General features: G+C 41.4%; 1 protein-coding gene across 7 annotated transcripts in view; it reads right to left on the reverse strand.

Annotated features, from left to right (window-relative positions):
* The window catches only part of ATP11A (ATPase phospholipid transporting 11A), a 224,818-nt gene that overhangs the window by 37,279 nt on the left and 170,900 nt on the right, over window positions 1–16,639 (reverse strand). For all 7 annotated transcript variants that reach the window (XM_075563407.1, XM_075563411.1, XM_075563409.1 and 4 more), the window contains exons 16-19: window positions 16,376–16,449; window positions 11,994–12,097; window positions 3,505–3,686; window positions 42–293 (exon numbers count right to left, since the gene is read on the reverse strand). In XM_075563407.1, the coding sequence (XP_075419522.1) occupies window positions 42–293; window positions 3,505–3,686; window positions 11,994–12,097; window positions 16,376–16,449 (612 nt within the window). The remainder of the gene's footprint in view (window positions 1–41; window positions 294–3,504; window positions 3,687–11,993; window positions 12,098–16,375; window positions 16,450–16,639) is intronic.

Genomic DNA, 16,639 nt, shown 5'->3' on the forward strand with positions numbered 1-16,639 from the left:
ACACCCCACTCCGCCGTGGCGTTTGGGGAGTTGCCGCTGACCCTGAGAAGTTGTCTCTGGTTAGGCTGCCGCTGTAGCGTAGAACGGTCTTGCTCAGCTCCAACAGAACGTCGTGTAGACTCTGCTCTTCGATTTTCTTGGTGGTTAACTCTAGCAGCTGCGTATTTCTCCTGAAGAGTTTGCAGGCGTAGCAGGTGGCTGCGGCCGTCTCCATCTTGTCTCCTGTTAGGACCCAGACCTTGATGCCTGCTTTTTGTAGAGCCTCGATGGTATCGGCCGCCTTCTCCTGGAGCCTAGAGAGAGTGGAATAGAAAACACAGTCAACAAGACGACACGGGCCGTAAAGGAAAAAGCACCCTGCTGCCGGCTCACGAGCTTGTTTCAAAGTACTGGAGCCTTTTTCAACAAGGTACACACTTAGCTTCATACAAAAAACACTTCACACGATCAAGTCGTCAAATGTGGCTAAAGGATTTTAGAAGTGGAGTAGGCAGCTTGTCTGAGCCATGGCTGCCACACACATCACCGTTCTGTGTTTAGCTGGACCCCATGCTGGGCAATGAGAGGAAGGGCTATCCCTTGCAGTCATGCACAACACACTGGAGACTGTATTCCTGCAGATGCAGCTAGGTGAAAATTGAACACCTGATCATGCAATCTCCCTTTTGATCCATTTTAAATTCGTTCTCATGTTAAATATGTTCTGCTACCTTTGTAATTGAGGTTCCTATCTGTTTTACATCGCTGTGTGGCAGGGGAAGCTGGGGGAAATGGGGAATTAATAACAATGTCTACAAGGACGAAGGGAATTTCTGAATTGATTGTGGTGATGATTGTACAACTCTTTTGGATGAGATTCAACTATTGGGCTGTATAAGTGAATTGTGTGCCAATAAAACTGTTAAAAGACAAAAGAAGGCCTAGTATAACCAACAGCAACCCAATCCTTAACCACTCAGAAAAGGGGATCTAGAAATAGATGATATATAATAATCATACTGTTCTTAGTATAAACTGTTCTAATTTGGCCACTCATCATATTGGAACGTGGCTACTTTTAAGTAATACATAAAAATAAATAACACAACTAATGATTCCACTACGAAACCCCCACTAGTCACCCCTGAGTTGATTCCAGCCCCCGCTGATCCCCCAAGCAGTGAACTATCTTTGCACAAGCTCACGACCACTCTCATTTTACACGTGGGAAAACCAAAATTTAGAAGGTTAAAAACTCTGCCTGAGAAAGAATGAGCGTACTGACTTTGGTCTCACTGGGTTTTCAATCTTGGAAAGCTTGGTATGAAAACCATGTTTATCTTATTTTGGTAGCTTGTCATTATTTTCCTAAATTTTAGAATCTTAGTTTTAGATGGGAGTGTAAAGTAAGGTAGTATGTACCTCACAGGTACTGAATGGAAGCAAGGGTCTCCAACTTGAACTGGAATGATTTAGGTTAGGTTCTGGAATAAATTCCAAGTCTCAAAAACCACATGACAGTATTAAAGAGGCAGAAGAAACCACATAGAATTTTCTAATAACACCCTTTTCTTTTCCTGCCAGTCCATTTTTATCATTTCCTTTAGGATCGGTCCCAGTTTTCCCCAGGCAAACACTACCCTCCTCAGAACATTCTCTTATCCTGAATATTTCTGTTCCCTCTGTCAAACAGGGGCTACTGAGAGGATTAATTGTGTTCATAATCATAAGCACAAGGGTCACTCACAGCAACTGCTTAGTAATTACCCTCTGACTATCAAGTCAAGACTTAAAAGCTGCTCTATACACAAAATCTGCTTCTTCGTTGCGTCTTGTTTTCTTCAACCAACCAACCAATTTTTACCTTCCCTAGGACTCTATTCAATTGAAACCTCAGTAAATGTGCAGGAATGAAAGACACTGGGAGAAGCCTAACGTCTGGACCATGTTATGGATTGAACTGCGGCACCTCCAAAATAGGAGCTGCAGAGCCTAACCCTCCCCCCGGCTCCGATTCCAGTGGAGAACGGACCGGCTTTCGTAGGTTTGTTTATTATTAAGCCAAGCATCTCTGACATATTAACAGAATAGATAAGACGCAGAGAAACAAGAAGGGGTGAGTTAAGTGACGTGACACACGAAGATCACTAAAAGTCAAGGTACGGAAGCTGAAAACAAAAAGACAACCCCCCCCCCCAAAAAAAAAACTGACAGAGAGAAAAAGTCTCCCCTCAGAGTTGGTGCCCTGGATTCCGACTTCCAGCGCCAGGAACTGTCAGAACATAACTCCCGTTTGTTCGTCACGTACTTGTGGGATTTGTTACCGCAGCACTAGATCATGAAGACACACTGCATCTTAAAAGCTTTTACATTTTATGGTTTTAATCACTTCCATAAAATAAACTCTCAGTACATTCCCTAAAGTTTTTGTTTTGTTCTTTTAAATTGGGGTATACCTTCCACCTCCGATCCACAAAACTAAATTGTAATCCATTCTTAAAATCTGCCTCTCAAAATATTAGAGAGGAACATATGCCCACACCTGGGGGGAAAGAGCTCAGTTGCGGTAGAGCCAGTCCTGACTCACAGTGACTCGAGGTCTTGGAAGAACTGCACTCAACATGGCTCTCACCACTGAGTAGTTCAGAAGCAGATTGCCAGCCCTTTCTTCTGAGGCACCTCTGGGTGAGCTCAGACCTTCCAACCGTCTGGTGAACAGTTCTGAGCATAAACCGTTTCTACCACCAAGCCTAAAGTACCTTTTTGTTCAATCCTTGTTGTAGATTTGTTATAGATTAGAGGTGTTTTTCTTTGATGGTACTTGACGATCTAAAATTGGTAACTCACCAGTATTTACTATTGCTAACTTTTCTTTTACAATATTCTACATCATTATTTTAAATGTCTCAAATAAGCAACGAAAGAGTGTAACATGTGAAGTATAGCATCTGTATTTGGGGAAAATACAAGCAACCAATTTAGAAAAAGAACGAGTTATTGATTCTATTCTAAAGAGTCATTGAAAAAAATGAACCCATATCTTGACTATTCATAACATTATGTATAAATACGCCTTCTATTTTGAGAATGATGATGGCAACAAATGTACATGTGTTCTTGAAACAATGGATGTATGTATGGATTGTGATAAGAATTGTACGAGCCCCCAATAAAATGATTAAAAAATACTACTTCTAGATAACTCTGGAAACTATGAATCCCAGACATCTTATTCACTGAAGGTTATTTCTGTCCCCAGCATGCAGATAAATAAAATTCTATCTTACTCTAACAGTACCTAGGTTAAATTTAAAGCATTATCAGTTGCATCGGTGAAAGTTATATTGCTCTAGTTCATGATCTATCCTGTGCTAGGACTCTCCAACATGCAGTAAATGAAATTTCTCTTCCTAAGAACCAAACGTAGCAACATTAGGTGTGGCTGACAATCCCTCGAGGTGCCACACAGATGGTCTATTTCATCATTCGTTGTGTCTACGGATAAGACATGAGCAGTCACTTTACCGATCCTCAACAGCTGTCGCACCGAGCAGAATAAGATCCTTCTCAATTTGCTCATATGCTTCTGCGAGTTTTTTTTCTCGGTCTTGTAGCGCCACTTTAGCAGCCTGCAGCAGTTTACAGACGCCTTCGTATTCTTCTGGAATGAGTCTTTTGTAGGCGACACACAAGGTTCGAAGTCCCTCCTAAAGAACACACGGTAATAGTTAACATGCATTGAAACTGGCACTTGCTGAAATACTACTTGTCGACATCATAACTCCCTAATCAGAATGACTAATCCAGGAATTGTAAACCAATCAATCCTCACAAGTTAGTCCTTTATAGCTTCATTATTTATCAACACATTAAAAATAGATAATCATTATGGATTATAAAATGTTCAAACTAGTAAGTATGGGGATAAACAATACACATCGGGGCCATCGTACCATAAGACATGTTTTATTCTGGCAAATAAACAGTTCAATGAAAACATTTTAGGAGAATAATTTATAATTCTGCAGTAGATATCAAGCACTCTTTCTACAGTTCATTGTTTAATGTGGGGAAATGGTAACATATTTTTTATCTTATTAAGATGCAGTGAAGGAATAACAAAGAGTACAATAAGAATCTAAGAATAACACAATTCTTTACGGGGCATAATTCTGGAAGTCATCATACGATAGAGACCCATGACAAGCGCTAATAGAGTGAGAGCGAGCCAGGCTCACAGAGACTGAAGAGAGCCAGACAGGGCCTGGACAGCGCTTCCCACGAAGTCCATTCCCTCACAGATGGGACAAGCCAGCTTTACTCGGACCTATCCATGCCAGCTCAGATATTTTCGTAACTGAGGATTTTCCTTTCTGGTTTGCCTAGTTCTTTGACCTCCAGTTATATTAATAAATAATATGAAGACATTAAAAAAATCTTCCAACATAGTCATTGGTAATTCTAGAAAAATATTGGCCTTTAAGATTTTCCATGATATATGTTTAAATGTCCTAAAATTCTCAAAAACAAAGTAACAAAAAGATAAAAACCACTTTGCTTTTTTTTTTAAACCTACCAATTTATCTGAAGGCTATAATTGCCATAAGGTTAATAGCCCTTATTTTCCTGGGAGCTCTTAGAAGCCAGAAGGGATAAAGGGCGTGTCTGTGAAGAACTGGAAATTAAAAAAATATTCTCCATCTGACTGAATTTCTATTCTCCAAAAACACTCTGAAATTTCTTCTACTATTTGCCCTCTAAACGTTCTTTCTTAGTCCCAGAAGAACAAGCAAGAGTCCAAAGAGATTCAGCTTAACGAAAGGCCTGCTTATTCCTAATACTTCAACAGTAAAGTGTGAAACAGTCCCCCCGTTTCCTCTCCTAGTTCAGCCCTCGGCCCTGTGCTGTCCCGTCTCCTCTCCCCTCTCTCTCAGCACACTGAGAGTTCCCGGGAGCCGCACAGTGTCTCACGCTTCATCACAAAATCCCTGGTCCACAATGCCAACTTGATGGTTTTCCCTGAATGCCATAAGTGGCTAAAATTAGATCAGAAGCACACATAGATGGCCAAGTTATAGATGAGAAGCATAAACAGAAATCTCAGAACAAATTCTCTGGCTTTCCCAAGAGGCCATAAAAACACAGGATATACGGCTTCCTTTGCGAGCTGCAAAAATGACGTGACAAGAAAGTGGCTTTCGAAAGTTCATAATTCAGAGCTGTCCCTGAATTTAGGGTTGACGTGAATGTTAAGCAAAAGCTTTTAGAAATAGTTGTTTGTTTGTTTTTAGAGTGGATGGGACAATATACAATTGAGAGAACATGAAGCGGAGCTCTTTCTCCTGTTGCTGCTTCTAAGTAGCATTACAGTTCTGGGGAAAGGACCTCAGAAGCCTGTGGACACGGAGAGAAGTGGGACCAGCTGGGAACGCAGGAATGTGAGGGGCGGTGTGATGGTGAATTCTCCGGGCTTGCTCTTTATGTCCTAGGTCCTGTGCGACCTTCTGGGGAAGCCAGCCACTGCGAAACATCACTGGACAAGATGTTCTTTTAAGTTCTAGCAACAACAACAATACCTTTTAGATCATGGTAATGTTATATCCTAGGTATGCATTGGGCTGTGGTCTGCATGGTCGGCTGTTCGAAACCACCACCGCAGCTCCTTGGGAGAATGACTGGGCTTTCTACTCCCGTAAAACAGTTACAGACTCAGAAACACGCGAGGTTTTGATCTGCTCTGTAAACGGACTGATCTGCTCTGAGTCTGTATTGATCTGCTCTGTAAACCATTACCCAACTCACAGTAAAAGAAAAGGAAATAAAAAAGTTGGCAGAAAACAGGAAGACAACCTGATGCCAGGGGCTTAAGTGGTGAGCAAATGTTTTGAGAATGATGAGGGCAATGAATGTACAAATGTGCTTTACACAATTGATGTATGTATGGACTGTGATTAAGAGTTGTATGAGCCCCTAATAAAACGATTAAACAAAAAACATGGAGAGAAATTTCACTGAAGAGGATAGACAGGTGGGAAATAAGCACATGAAAAGATATTCAAGACGGCTAACGACAGTTGAAGTACCAGCCAGCCAAGACAACCTTAAGACATCATTATTCATCCACCCAAAAGATACATTAAAAAGCAGCAGCAGTGCCACCACCGGCTGGAGGCAGCAATAGCAGGTCCCTGACACTACTGATTTCATGTAAAACGGCCCAGACTCTGGAAGGCAGTTGGGCAATTTCTTCCAAAACTAATTAGATACGTATTATGACTTGGCCATTGAACTCCTGGGCACATAGCTCGGAGAAATGAAAGTGTATGCCCACAGACAAATGCGTAACACTCTTCAGAGAAGCTTCGTTTGTAATAGATCCAAACTGCAAACCACCGAAATATCATCCAAGAGGCGACCAATTACACAAGCGATTGCTCCCGGATGCCAGGAAGTCCCTGTGATTAGGTGCCATCAGATCGGTTCTGACTGATACGGACCCGGTGACAGCAGACGGAAATGCTGCCCGGTCCTGTCCATCCTCCCAGGAGTCCTATGTCGTCACTGTGTCAGTCTATCTTGCTGAGAGTCTTCCTCTTGCTCGCTGTCCTACCTGACCAAGCATGATGCCCTTTTCCAGGGACGAGTCCTTCCTGACAATTTGTTCAAAGCATGTGAGACACTGTCTTACCATCCTTGCTTCTAAGAAGCAACTGGCTCTACTTCTTCCATTTGCTTGCTCTTTTGACAGGGACTAGGACTCAGCAGTAAAAAGGAATGATAGGTGTGAGACTGAAAAACTCAGCCTGAAAGGTCACGTCTTTTATGATTGTCATTGCGTTCCTGAAATGACAAACACATGGATATGGGAAACAGCTCCGTGGTTACCGGAGATGGCAGAGAGCAAAGAAGAGTGGGCAGGACTATAACGGGGTGAATGAGGGGATCTCTGTGATGACGAAATACTTCTGGTAATAACCCCGGGGTGGGTGTGGGGAACAATTGTTAAGAAATGGGGGAAAACCAGGTAAAGAGTGTACGGGATTTCTCAGCACTGTCTTTGCAACATCCTGCCAATTTATAATTGTTTCATGATAATAGATGAATAAAAAACACAAGCTTTATATTCTTGCCAACGTGAAGTAATAAGAAGCAGATATATAAGCGGGCTTCAGAAGTTTGTGGAAAACTGCCATTGCCTTTTAGCTCCAATATTCCATGGATTTTTGAAGTTACCATGTGCTCTATTGCTTAAAAGCAAAGCCCAACTCAAAATATGTGAAACAACACTTTCCAAGGTACTGGAGGTCAGGCATCAAAGGACAGTCTCCCCTGAGAGTTGGAAAACAAAGGAGCAGACGCCAACAAGCACCCAGCTTATGGACTTGAAGGTTTCCAGGCAGAGGAATAGAGATGGTAGAGGCCAAGTGAATTCTCTGAGTTAAGAAAAGGCCTGAGTGCCCGGGGAGACCATGCTACCCACAGTTCATAAGCCAGAGTAGCAGACACACGGTAGATGCGCAGAGACTCCCAAACGTCCACAGACAGCCTCAAGTACTGAGCAGAGCACGGATGATAAAAATACCAGAGGTTGAGGGTGGGGGGAGGGAACCCCAAACACCAGGAAGTATTCGTAGAAGTCCGTGCTCCCATAAGCCAGGCTGGAAAAACCTCGTTCCCAGGGAATTCATTAGCAAGTGTACTCAGGAAAGTCTTGTCTCCCTGGGAAATAATTATCCATAATCTGAACACTACTCTGTATATAGCTAGTAAGGTGTATATATTCAGAGTGCTCAAGATTTGAAGAAATACAAAAGATCCAGCACCCCCAACATGGTAAAATGCAGGATATGTGAATCTAGAGATCCAGCACGTAGATTAATGATTGTTTGGGTTGTAGCAGGGGAGACTGAGGGGAAATGGGGAGCTAATAACAAAGAGTACCCCCAAAATGTGCTAAATTTGATTGTGGTACTGATTGCACAGCACTTCTTGATATGATTGAACTATTGAATTGTAGGATATTTGCATTATGTCCCAATAAAACTTTATTGAAAAAGAACACCTTTTGATGTAATAGATATGTTCACTGTGGTTATATGTATATTACCCCTAGTGATGCAACAGTTCGGTACTTGGCTGCTACCAAAAAGTTGGTGGTTTCACAGGAGAAAGATTTGGTGATCCGTTCTTATGAAGATTATAGTCAGAAAGCCTTCTGTAGCAGTGGTATTTGATCCTGCAGGGTAGAGGTGGTTAAGAGCAGCTAGAAAAGGAACTATGAATGGGAATTGACTTGACAGCCCGCCACAACAATGAAACTTTTTAAAACAAGGCGTATGTGGACTCTTGAAATCAAGAAGAATATACGCTCTATAAAGAATATAGGACTTATTGCTGTAAGTTCAGCTGAAGCAGGAAAAGGCTTTCAAAGATGAACATTCTATGTTCAGAGAAGAGAAGTCGTCTGTTTCTAATTTATCAAAAGCAGTGACTAATGTCTAATCGGCCTCTCTAGACAGGAATAGGAACCTACTCTTACAGTGAAAAGATGCTTAAGGACAAATCACACAGCGAATGGTGCTCAGATAAAATCAGAGAATATTGCAAGTGAGGATGCCAATCAAGAAACAATATGGAAGATATTTTTTTAAAGAATCAATGGAGGAGGGAGGGGGGAAGAAATGGGAGCTGATATCAGAGACTCAAGTGGGAAGAGAATGCTTTGAAAATGATGATGGCGGCATATGTGCAAATGTGCTTGACGCATTGGAGGTATATATGGATTGTGATACAATAAAAGTTTTTTTTTAAAGAATCAATATGGAAATTTATTTAAAAAGAACACAGGATCCTCAGTATGTTCCTATGATATTTTAGAGTTCACAGAAAACTTTCAGGATTCTTGTGTGGAGTGTACTGAAGCCCTTCATTTGTGGTACGAAGTCACTTAATAAATAATCTATTCATTTGAAAAGAGGCAAAGTAGGCCTTACTAAGAGAATGTTGCTCTCCGCCTGGGGTTTTAATGCACGGCAGTGGAAAGCCATCTTATTTTGAGTCATCACATTAGTGAAGCCATCTGTTCTTCATTATTGGACTCACAGCCACAAAAAGATCACCTTCTTCGCAAATAGCAGTATTATCAAATTTATAAGAATTGAGAGAAGATTTATAGCATAATTTCAAAAATAAGAATCCCTTTTTCTATAAAATGCTGATAGACAGATGCTTGAAGTAACTTTAATGCTTGAGAATAAGATGTTTTTTAAGGCTGAAAGAAATGCTTACATAGTTACATAGGAAATGAGATCATACAATAAGAGGCTTATCCTGAAGTAGAAAAGTCCAAACTGCTTTTGCAGAATCTTCTATATTTAGGAAACTAACATAATACTGAATAAATTATTACTGAATATGAAAGTCTGGATGTTTCTCAGACACAGCCAGAAATTGCTTAGACAGAATATATGAATCACGGTTTTGGTTCCACTAACTTTATTTCAAACATGACTTTTCTCTTTGGGACTAGGAATGGTCGAGGAAGAAAGAGCAGAGCAAGGGAGAGCATCAAGCCCCGGCCACTGCTCCTTCTCCCTCTTCCTGGTTCAGGGAACCACACGCACACTGTCAGGATCCTATCACGTGTGACTTGTATGTTATAAATGTGGCTGGGGACACATAGTCATCAGTGACAAGCAGACCTTGGACTGTTACTTCAAACCTGATTTTGAAAGTGAATCCAAGGAGGCGGTCCCACAGTCTTTTACCTGATGACTTTCTATGAACATGTAGCGTGTGCAAACGGACTGATACAGTTTCATACATATACCCTGTGGTATATTTATTTAAAAATAAATCATTTCACTGGGGGCTCTTACAGCTCTTATAGCAATCCATACATCAATTGTATCAAGCACACTTGTACATAGGTTGCCATCACCATTTAAAAAATCTTTTCTTTCAACTTGAGCTGTTGGTATCAGCTCCTCTTTTTGAGTTGCTAGCTGTTTTAATAGGAACTTAAAGTAAAATCATATATTGACAGCAATATTTAACAAAGTTTAAAACAATATTAGATCCTTTAAGGGGCCCTGTCGCTCAATATATATTTTAACTCTCCAATATCTAGATTAATTAAATATCAAGAAATAAATTAAGTCAATTTATAAATGTTAAAGATGTTAGTAAAAGTAATTTAGAATATTTATGAGCCTTCCTTAGTGTCTAGTAATTCTTTAAGCTCTGCAAACTTGTGGTACCCATCCTGTGTGATCATGCGGTGTCGATGGGATCAGGTATCAGGCATCAAAGACCCAGAACAAAAAATCATATGGATGTGAATGAGGGGGAGTGTGGAGTGGAGACCCAAAGCCCATCTGTAGATAAATGGACCATCCCCTTACAGAAGGGTCACAAGGACGACATGAGCCAGTCAGGGTGCAGTATAGCACCGATGAAACACACAACTTTCCTCTAAGTTCTTTAATGCTTCCTCCCCACACTATTGTGACCCCAATTCTACCTTACAAATCTGGCTAGACCAGAGCATGTACATGAGATAAGAGCTGGAAACACAAGGACTCCAGGACAGATAAACTCCTCAGGACCAATAATGTGAGTAGCTATACAAGGAGGGGAAGGAGAAGGTGGGGGAGAGAAGGGAACTGATCACAATGATCTACATGTAAGCCCCTCCCAGGAGGATAGACTACAGAAAAGTGGGTGAAGGGAGAGATTGGACAGTGTAAAACATGAAAAAATAATAATTTATAAATTATCAAGGGTTCATGAGGGAGGGAGGGGAAGGAAAAAAGTCAGGAAATGATGCCAAGTGCTCAAGTAGAAAAAATGTTTTGAGAATGAAGATGGCAGCAAATGTAAAATGTGCTTGGATTGTGTATGGATTGTGATAAGAGCTGTATGATCCCCCAATAAAATGATTAAAAACAAAACAAAAGCCCTTGTGATACACTGCCATTTCTATGAATACCATTTTGAACTTCTGGAGAAGAATCTGTCAGTCAGTGACATTGCCCTTTTTCTGAAAATATAATGCAGACAGGTGTACTGAATTACATAATGAAATATATTCACGAACATACAATGAGATGGGTGAGGGGCTACCACGGGCTAGGAGTGGAGGAGAAACTGTGGAAAAAGACAATATTGATTATGGTCACGAGACGAGAGTAAAGGGGATATGGAGACGTAGAACTCATGAAGCACGAGGAGGAAATAATGAGGAGGGCGACTGAAGGGTTTCTCCTGGTAAGAAGTGCACATCACCTGGCCTTTAGGGAGTCTACCGGGTATACTCGTGTATACGCAGAGTTTTTCAGCACATATTTAATGCAGGTTTTTGTGGTAAAATTAGGTGCCTCAGCTGATATTCGGGTTGGCTTATACTCGAGTATATACAGTAATTTGAAAGCGAGGAGATATCGTCCCTGTGTCATTTAGGGACACCTGGTATACCTCACCCCCGAACAGCTCACAAAGAAAGCAAGTCAGAGCTATGGAGACACAAAGCTCATATATGGTGATAGACTGAACCATGTAAATTATACAATGAACTCAACAACATGCATAAAGATAAGATGGGGATGAAAATACAAACAGATGGGATTATAGGGGAAAACTGATTTGGACCCAACAAGATAAAGGTCTAATTGCTCCCATGCCACACGTGTGCTTATGATTCTGACCCACCAAAAACATCCACTCGCTAACCTCCTCACCAACTTCAAAATAAAATATATAAGTAGTGTGTGGTATGCAAAGTTTGCTGAAAAGCACCACCCAGATATTACGAGCATCACCGGTGTACCAATCAACAGGCAAATCCCCGCATCCCGTTTTTGAGTATATGATCCATTCTGATTTCCCAATTTATTTCCTAGGGGACAGAATGTAATCCTCGTAAGCTAGTGTTTTTGCAGGATGAAAGCTCCTTCACACTATGGGAGAAGGAGCGAACTCCTGCGGAATCCACACACCCTGGCCCGCCGTCTTACCACTGCATTGCGCTCCACTCTGGACCGTATTGGGTCAACTTTGCCTTCGATTACTCTGGGAAATATCGAAGAATCTGCTCCTTTGCAAAACAGATAAATTTCTCCTGTAACGTGAGAAGAAATATAATTCATTTAATCACAACACGGGGAAGGTCCTACATGACTTGTAAATTATTATTTAAAAACCCCCACAAAAGCAGAAATACTAGAGCTGAGACTACAGTAAAGGAGATTTAAATAGAACAATTAACATGTAGAGTCCAGGGGGAAAATTTAAATCCACAAATTATTCCATTAACTCCTTTTTATCCCTACAGCTCTAGAAATGACGTATGAAACTTGTGAGCCAGGAAAAAACCATCCGATCTTGAATACTCTCCCTCCTGTCTCTTCAGTAAAGGCACGAAGGAGGAATAAAATGGTCTCGGGACAAAAAAGAGGTTACAACCAAACAAAAGCCACGGCTGACCTGAAAGGTGTGCTAACAATTCGCTGACACGCTGGAAGGTGAACATAAAATTATTTCGTGAAGTCATACATCTTTATGCAGGCCATCCTTTACATTAATGAGTTACAGGAAAAAATTAACCTGTTTAACTTTCCCCACCCCTCCAGTAACGCCCCAATGACTCCCAGAGGCCTGTGCTGCAGCGCATGCGTCTCCTCTCGCAGGAGAAACAGGTGGTCTCTTCCAGATACACAGAAGAGCAAACGCTCTAGTACATGAGGACAGCAGCACAGAAAGAGGACAGTAACCTGAAAGGCAAAGTCATGCTTTCGCAAGGCTGGCTTTGTTGAAAGATGTTGGCCTATTGAAATACCACTGCACTCCACCCTAGCGATGGCAACAGTGAAAACAAACAAACAAACAAACAAACAAACAAAAAACCCTCTGCCCTCATGACCTGTGTGATATGTTTATTTTCTCAGCAGACAGCACACATGTCAAACTCCCTGGTCCAGTATATATTCCTAGCGATCCTGGATGCTGAGAGTCTCAGGAAATATGCCAGGAAAAACAAATCGAGAAGGTACCAGAGACACAGGCAATTGTTTCACCACAGCCAATTATACTGGCAGAAATGGGGTTAGAAGACGGTGTGGGCAGAGCGCATGTCTGGTGCTCATGACCACTTGGTCCATCCTGGAACCGGGACAAGGGTTCGGGAAGTCAATTATGGTATCAAGGACTCGCCTTCAATTTATTCTCTAGATCCTAACAATGTTTAAAATCCAGATAAGATTCATATTCATAGAAGCCAGGGCTAATGTCAACCTACGGCTAGAAAGGGTGGCATCTAATACCGCCTGCTTTGAAAGAAGGTGTAGCTGAGGGGATGTTTGCAACAGAAGTTTGGGAGTAGATTGGGGGCACAAACAAGCCTACTAAGTAGGCATCCACCCAAAGTCTTATCCTTCCAAGACTCCTGCAAAGTCTACACAAATTTCGGCAAAGGATTATTAGTCACAGCTCAAGGAAAAGCAGATGCTTTAGCTGAACCCAGCTTGAACTCAGAATCCATGCCAGACTAGCAGATAATTTCTAGGTAATGCTCACGTGTTGTTAGGTTCTACTACAGAATAGCATCTAGTGCGGATAATGTAATGATGCATTCTTAAAAAATCACAAACACACACAAAAAATCACACAAAACCCACAGTGAAATCCCGTTTATGGATGACTCGTGTTTGTGAATGGTCTCAGTTTCTCAGTGTGTCCCTTGGTTAATACAAGGCATTTTCAGCCTCAAGACTTGGTCATGGAGATATTTTGACAAACAACAAGGAAGCTCCAGCTGAGAAAGCCATAGTCAATTAGCAGCAGGGTTTGAGATTGGTTTTAGAGCCGTCTTGCTTTTCCAGTTCCATGAACAGGGATGAAGCAGGGCAAACACGGGCAATGTAAACAGACAGACATAAATTGAGTCCTCACTGACAGATGAGTTGTCCCTATTGTGGAACTCCCTGGTGGACAGGCCTTCCATGCCCAGGGCTTCAGGGAGTTTGAACACCATTGAAAAAAGAGGCCGAGATCTAACATGGCAGCTAAGGTTCATTGGGGACAGCTTCCCAAACAAGACAGTCTAATGGCTTGGAAATCCACAGATAACACAAAATGTCCCGGGAATGGCTTTCCAAATAGACACACAAGGCACTTATTGAAAACCTGCAAGGAAGTGTAAAGATACTACTTTATTTTTCCAATTAGATAATTCATGTATTTTCATTTTGTGGACTGCATATCAGCCAAGCGAGTAACTTACGAGTTACACTTCATCTCTCTTTCTCTTTTAACAGAAATAGCTACCTAATCATGCAACAAAACGATGTGAGACTTCCTGACGTCTTTCCTCAACTTCAGCCTCCCCTAATCCCACAAAAAGTACACATGGCTGAAGTGACCACATCTGAAAAGAAGTCTTTTGGTTAATTTCAGAAATCCCCGGGGCAACAGACACACTCTTGCTGGCCCAAAGGTGACAGCAGTTGAGTGGCCCACAACTGAGAGGGATCCAGGTTTGACAGCTGAATCAGTGTCAGTGACAAACATTCAGAGAGCAGCAGCACTGGCTAATGGTTTCTGCCGCCAGCTAGACCAGTGGTTCTCAACCTTCCTCATGCCGTGGCCCTTTCATACAGTTCCTCATGTTGTGGTGATTCCCCCTGCCCCACAACCATAAACTCATTTTTGTTTCTACTTCATCACTGTAATTTTGCTACTGTTATGAATCGGGGACCCCTGTGAAAGGGTTATTTGACCCTCAAAGGGGTTGCGACCCACAGGTTGAGAACCGCTGGCCCAGTGCATTTAGTGTAGAAGCTCCCTGAAAAAGCATCACTACTTGGAGAATTAAATGATTAATTAAAAATTCAGGCTTTCCAGTCAGGGTGCAGTGTAGCACCGATGAAACATACGGCTTTCCTCTAGTTCTTTAATGCCTCCTCCCCACCACCATCATGACCCCAATTCTACTTTACAAATCTGGCTAGACCAGAGAATGTACACTGGTACAGATTCCCTGAAAACACAGGGAATCCAGGACAGATAAACCCCCCAGGACCAATAATGAGAGAAGTGATACCAGAGGGTAAGGGAAAGGTGGGGGGAGAAAGGGGGTACCGATCACAATAATCAACATATAACAGGGGGCAGACAAGAGAAAAGTGGGTAAAGGGAAACATTGGTCAGTGTAAGACATGAAAAAATAATAATAATTTATAAATTATCAAGGGTTCATGAAGGAGAGAGGGTCGGGGAGGGAGGGGGAAACTTAGAAGTTGATACCAAGGGCTCAAGAAAAAAGAAAATGCACTGAGAGCCTCTAGCAGGGAATGTGATCACATACAGGTTTTTAACTAGTTTGGGAGCAGGATGACTTAAAGATGAAGAGATGGCAGACGGGAGATCAACTAGAACGCAGGTTTAGGAGCTGGCGGTGATAACGGAAAGGAGAAAGACGCCGTGGACAGGAATCTAAAGGAGCTGCTAATGGAATTGTGATTAGTGTCTGGGGTTAAGCAGCAGTTGCCGATTGAGTGGTGACACTTGACTGAGTGGTCAGTGTCACGGGAAAGGTATGGTCATCAACCTAGAAGAAGTGACATTTCAAAGCTTAAGTGGGACTGGTTATCCAGGAGAGAACCCGGGGAGAGACGATGAAGCCAATGAAGGAGGGAACCTAGGCCACTGGATCCACATGGACGTGGCTCTGGGGAGAAGAGGGACTGGCAAAGGGAAGAGAGAAGAAGCATCCCCAGTTCCATGGAAGGACAGGACCATTCAAGCAAGAAGTAAACGAATGAAATCTAAAATCAGAATACAGAGTTCTCCAATTTACATGGTGTTTACAAACTAAATTCCATTATGCAAGTACTATTGCTAATGGGGCTTGATTTGCGTTATTCACACCATTTTAATATTCTAAGGGAAAAGTGTGCTATTCTCTGATAAAAACACACTGTTATAGAGACCCACCAATTAACAAAGCTCATTTTATTTAGTATTTTGAATATGATTATCAACATATTTGCAAACTCATATCTTTCTAGAAATGGCTATTTAAAACATTAAATAAAATTGTGTTTCCATATACTCATATAGGAAGAAAAGTAATGAGGATTTTCATAGGTGGAATTAACTAGTGTTTTCAATAAAAAAATGATCTCCAATCAGTACTAACAAGTTTTATAAGGAAAGTATGCTAGAAGTTTAACCTAGGGCTAAAGATTTTAAAATATAAATTGATATAAGAGCTTAGCATTATTTTATTTTTGAAAAGGAGTAAGAGCTAATCCCTTAAAGTCCTTAATGAATGTACCCATAAAAATAAAACACTACTACAATATACAATTTAAGAATCGTGATAAAAAGAAATTTCTACCTGTAGCAGATTTTACAATCACACTCATTCTCCTTCTTACTGAGTCGAAGCTCAAAACTTCTAGCAATTCAAACCTGAAAAAGAAATTTTAAAAATTAAGATCCATCTGACTGCATATATTGTTAAGTTGGATAATTATCAAACCACCTCACATAGATCAGAAATTTCTTAAGAAAGCAGTGGAATGGACAGCATTGTGCTCAGTCTCTTATGTAAACCTCAAGCCCCTATCTCCACACCATTTTGTCCCAGCTCCACTCTTCT

Source organism: Tenrec ecaudatus, chromosome 11 (assembly GCF_050624435.1).
Source record: "Tenrec ecaudatus isolate mTenEca1 chromosome 11, mTenEca1.hap1, whole genome shotgun sequence".
NCBI classification, from domain to species: domain Eukaryota; kingdom Metazoa; phylum Chordata; class Mammalia; order Afrosoricida; family Tenrecidae; genus Tenrec; species Tenrec ecaudatus.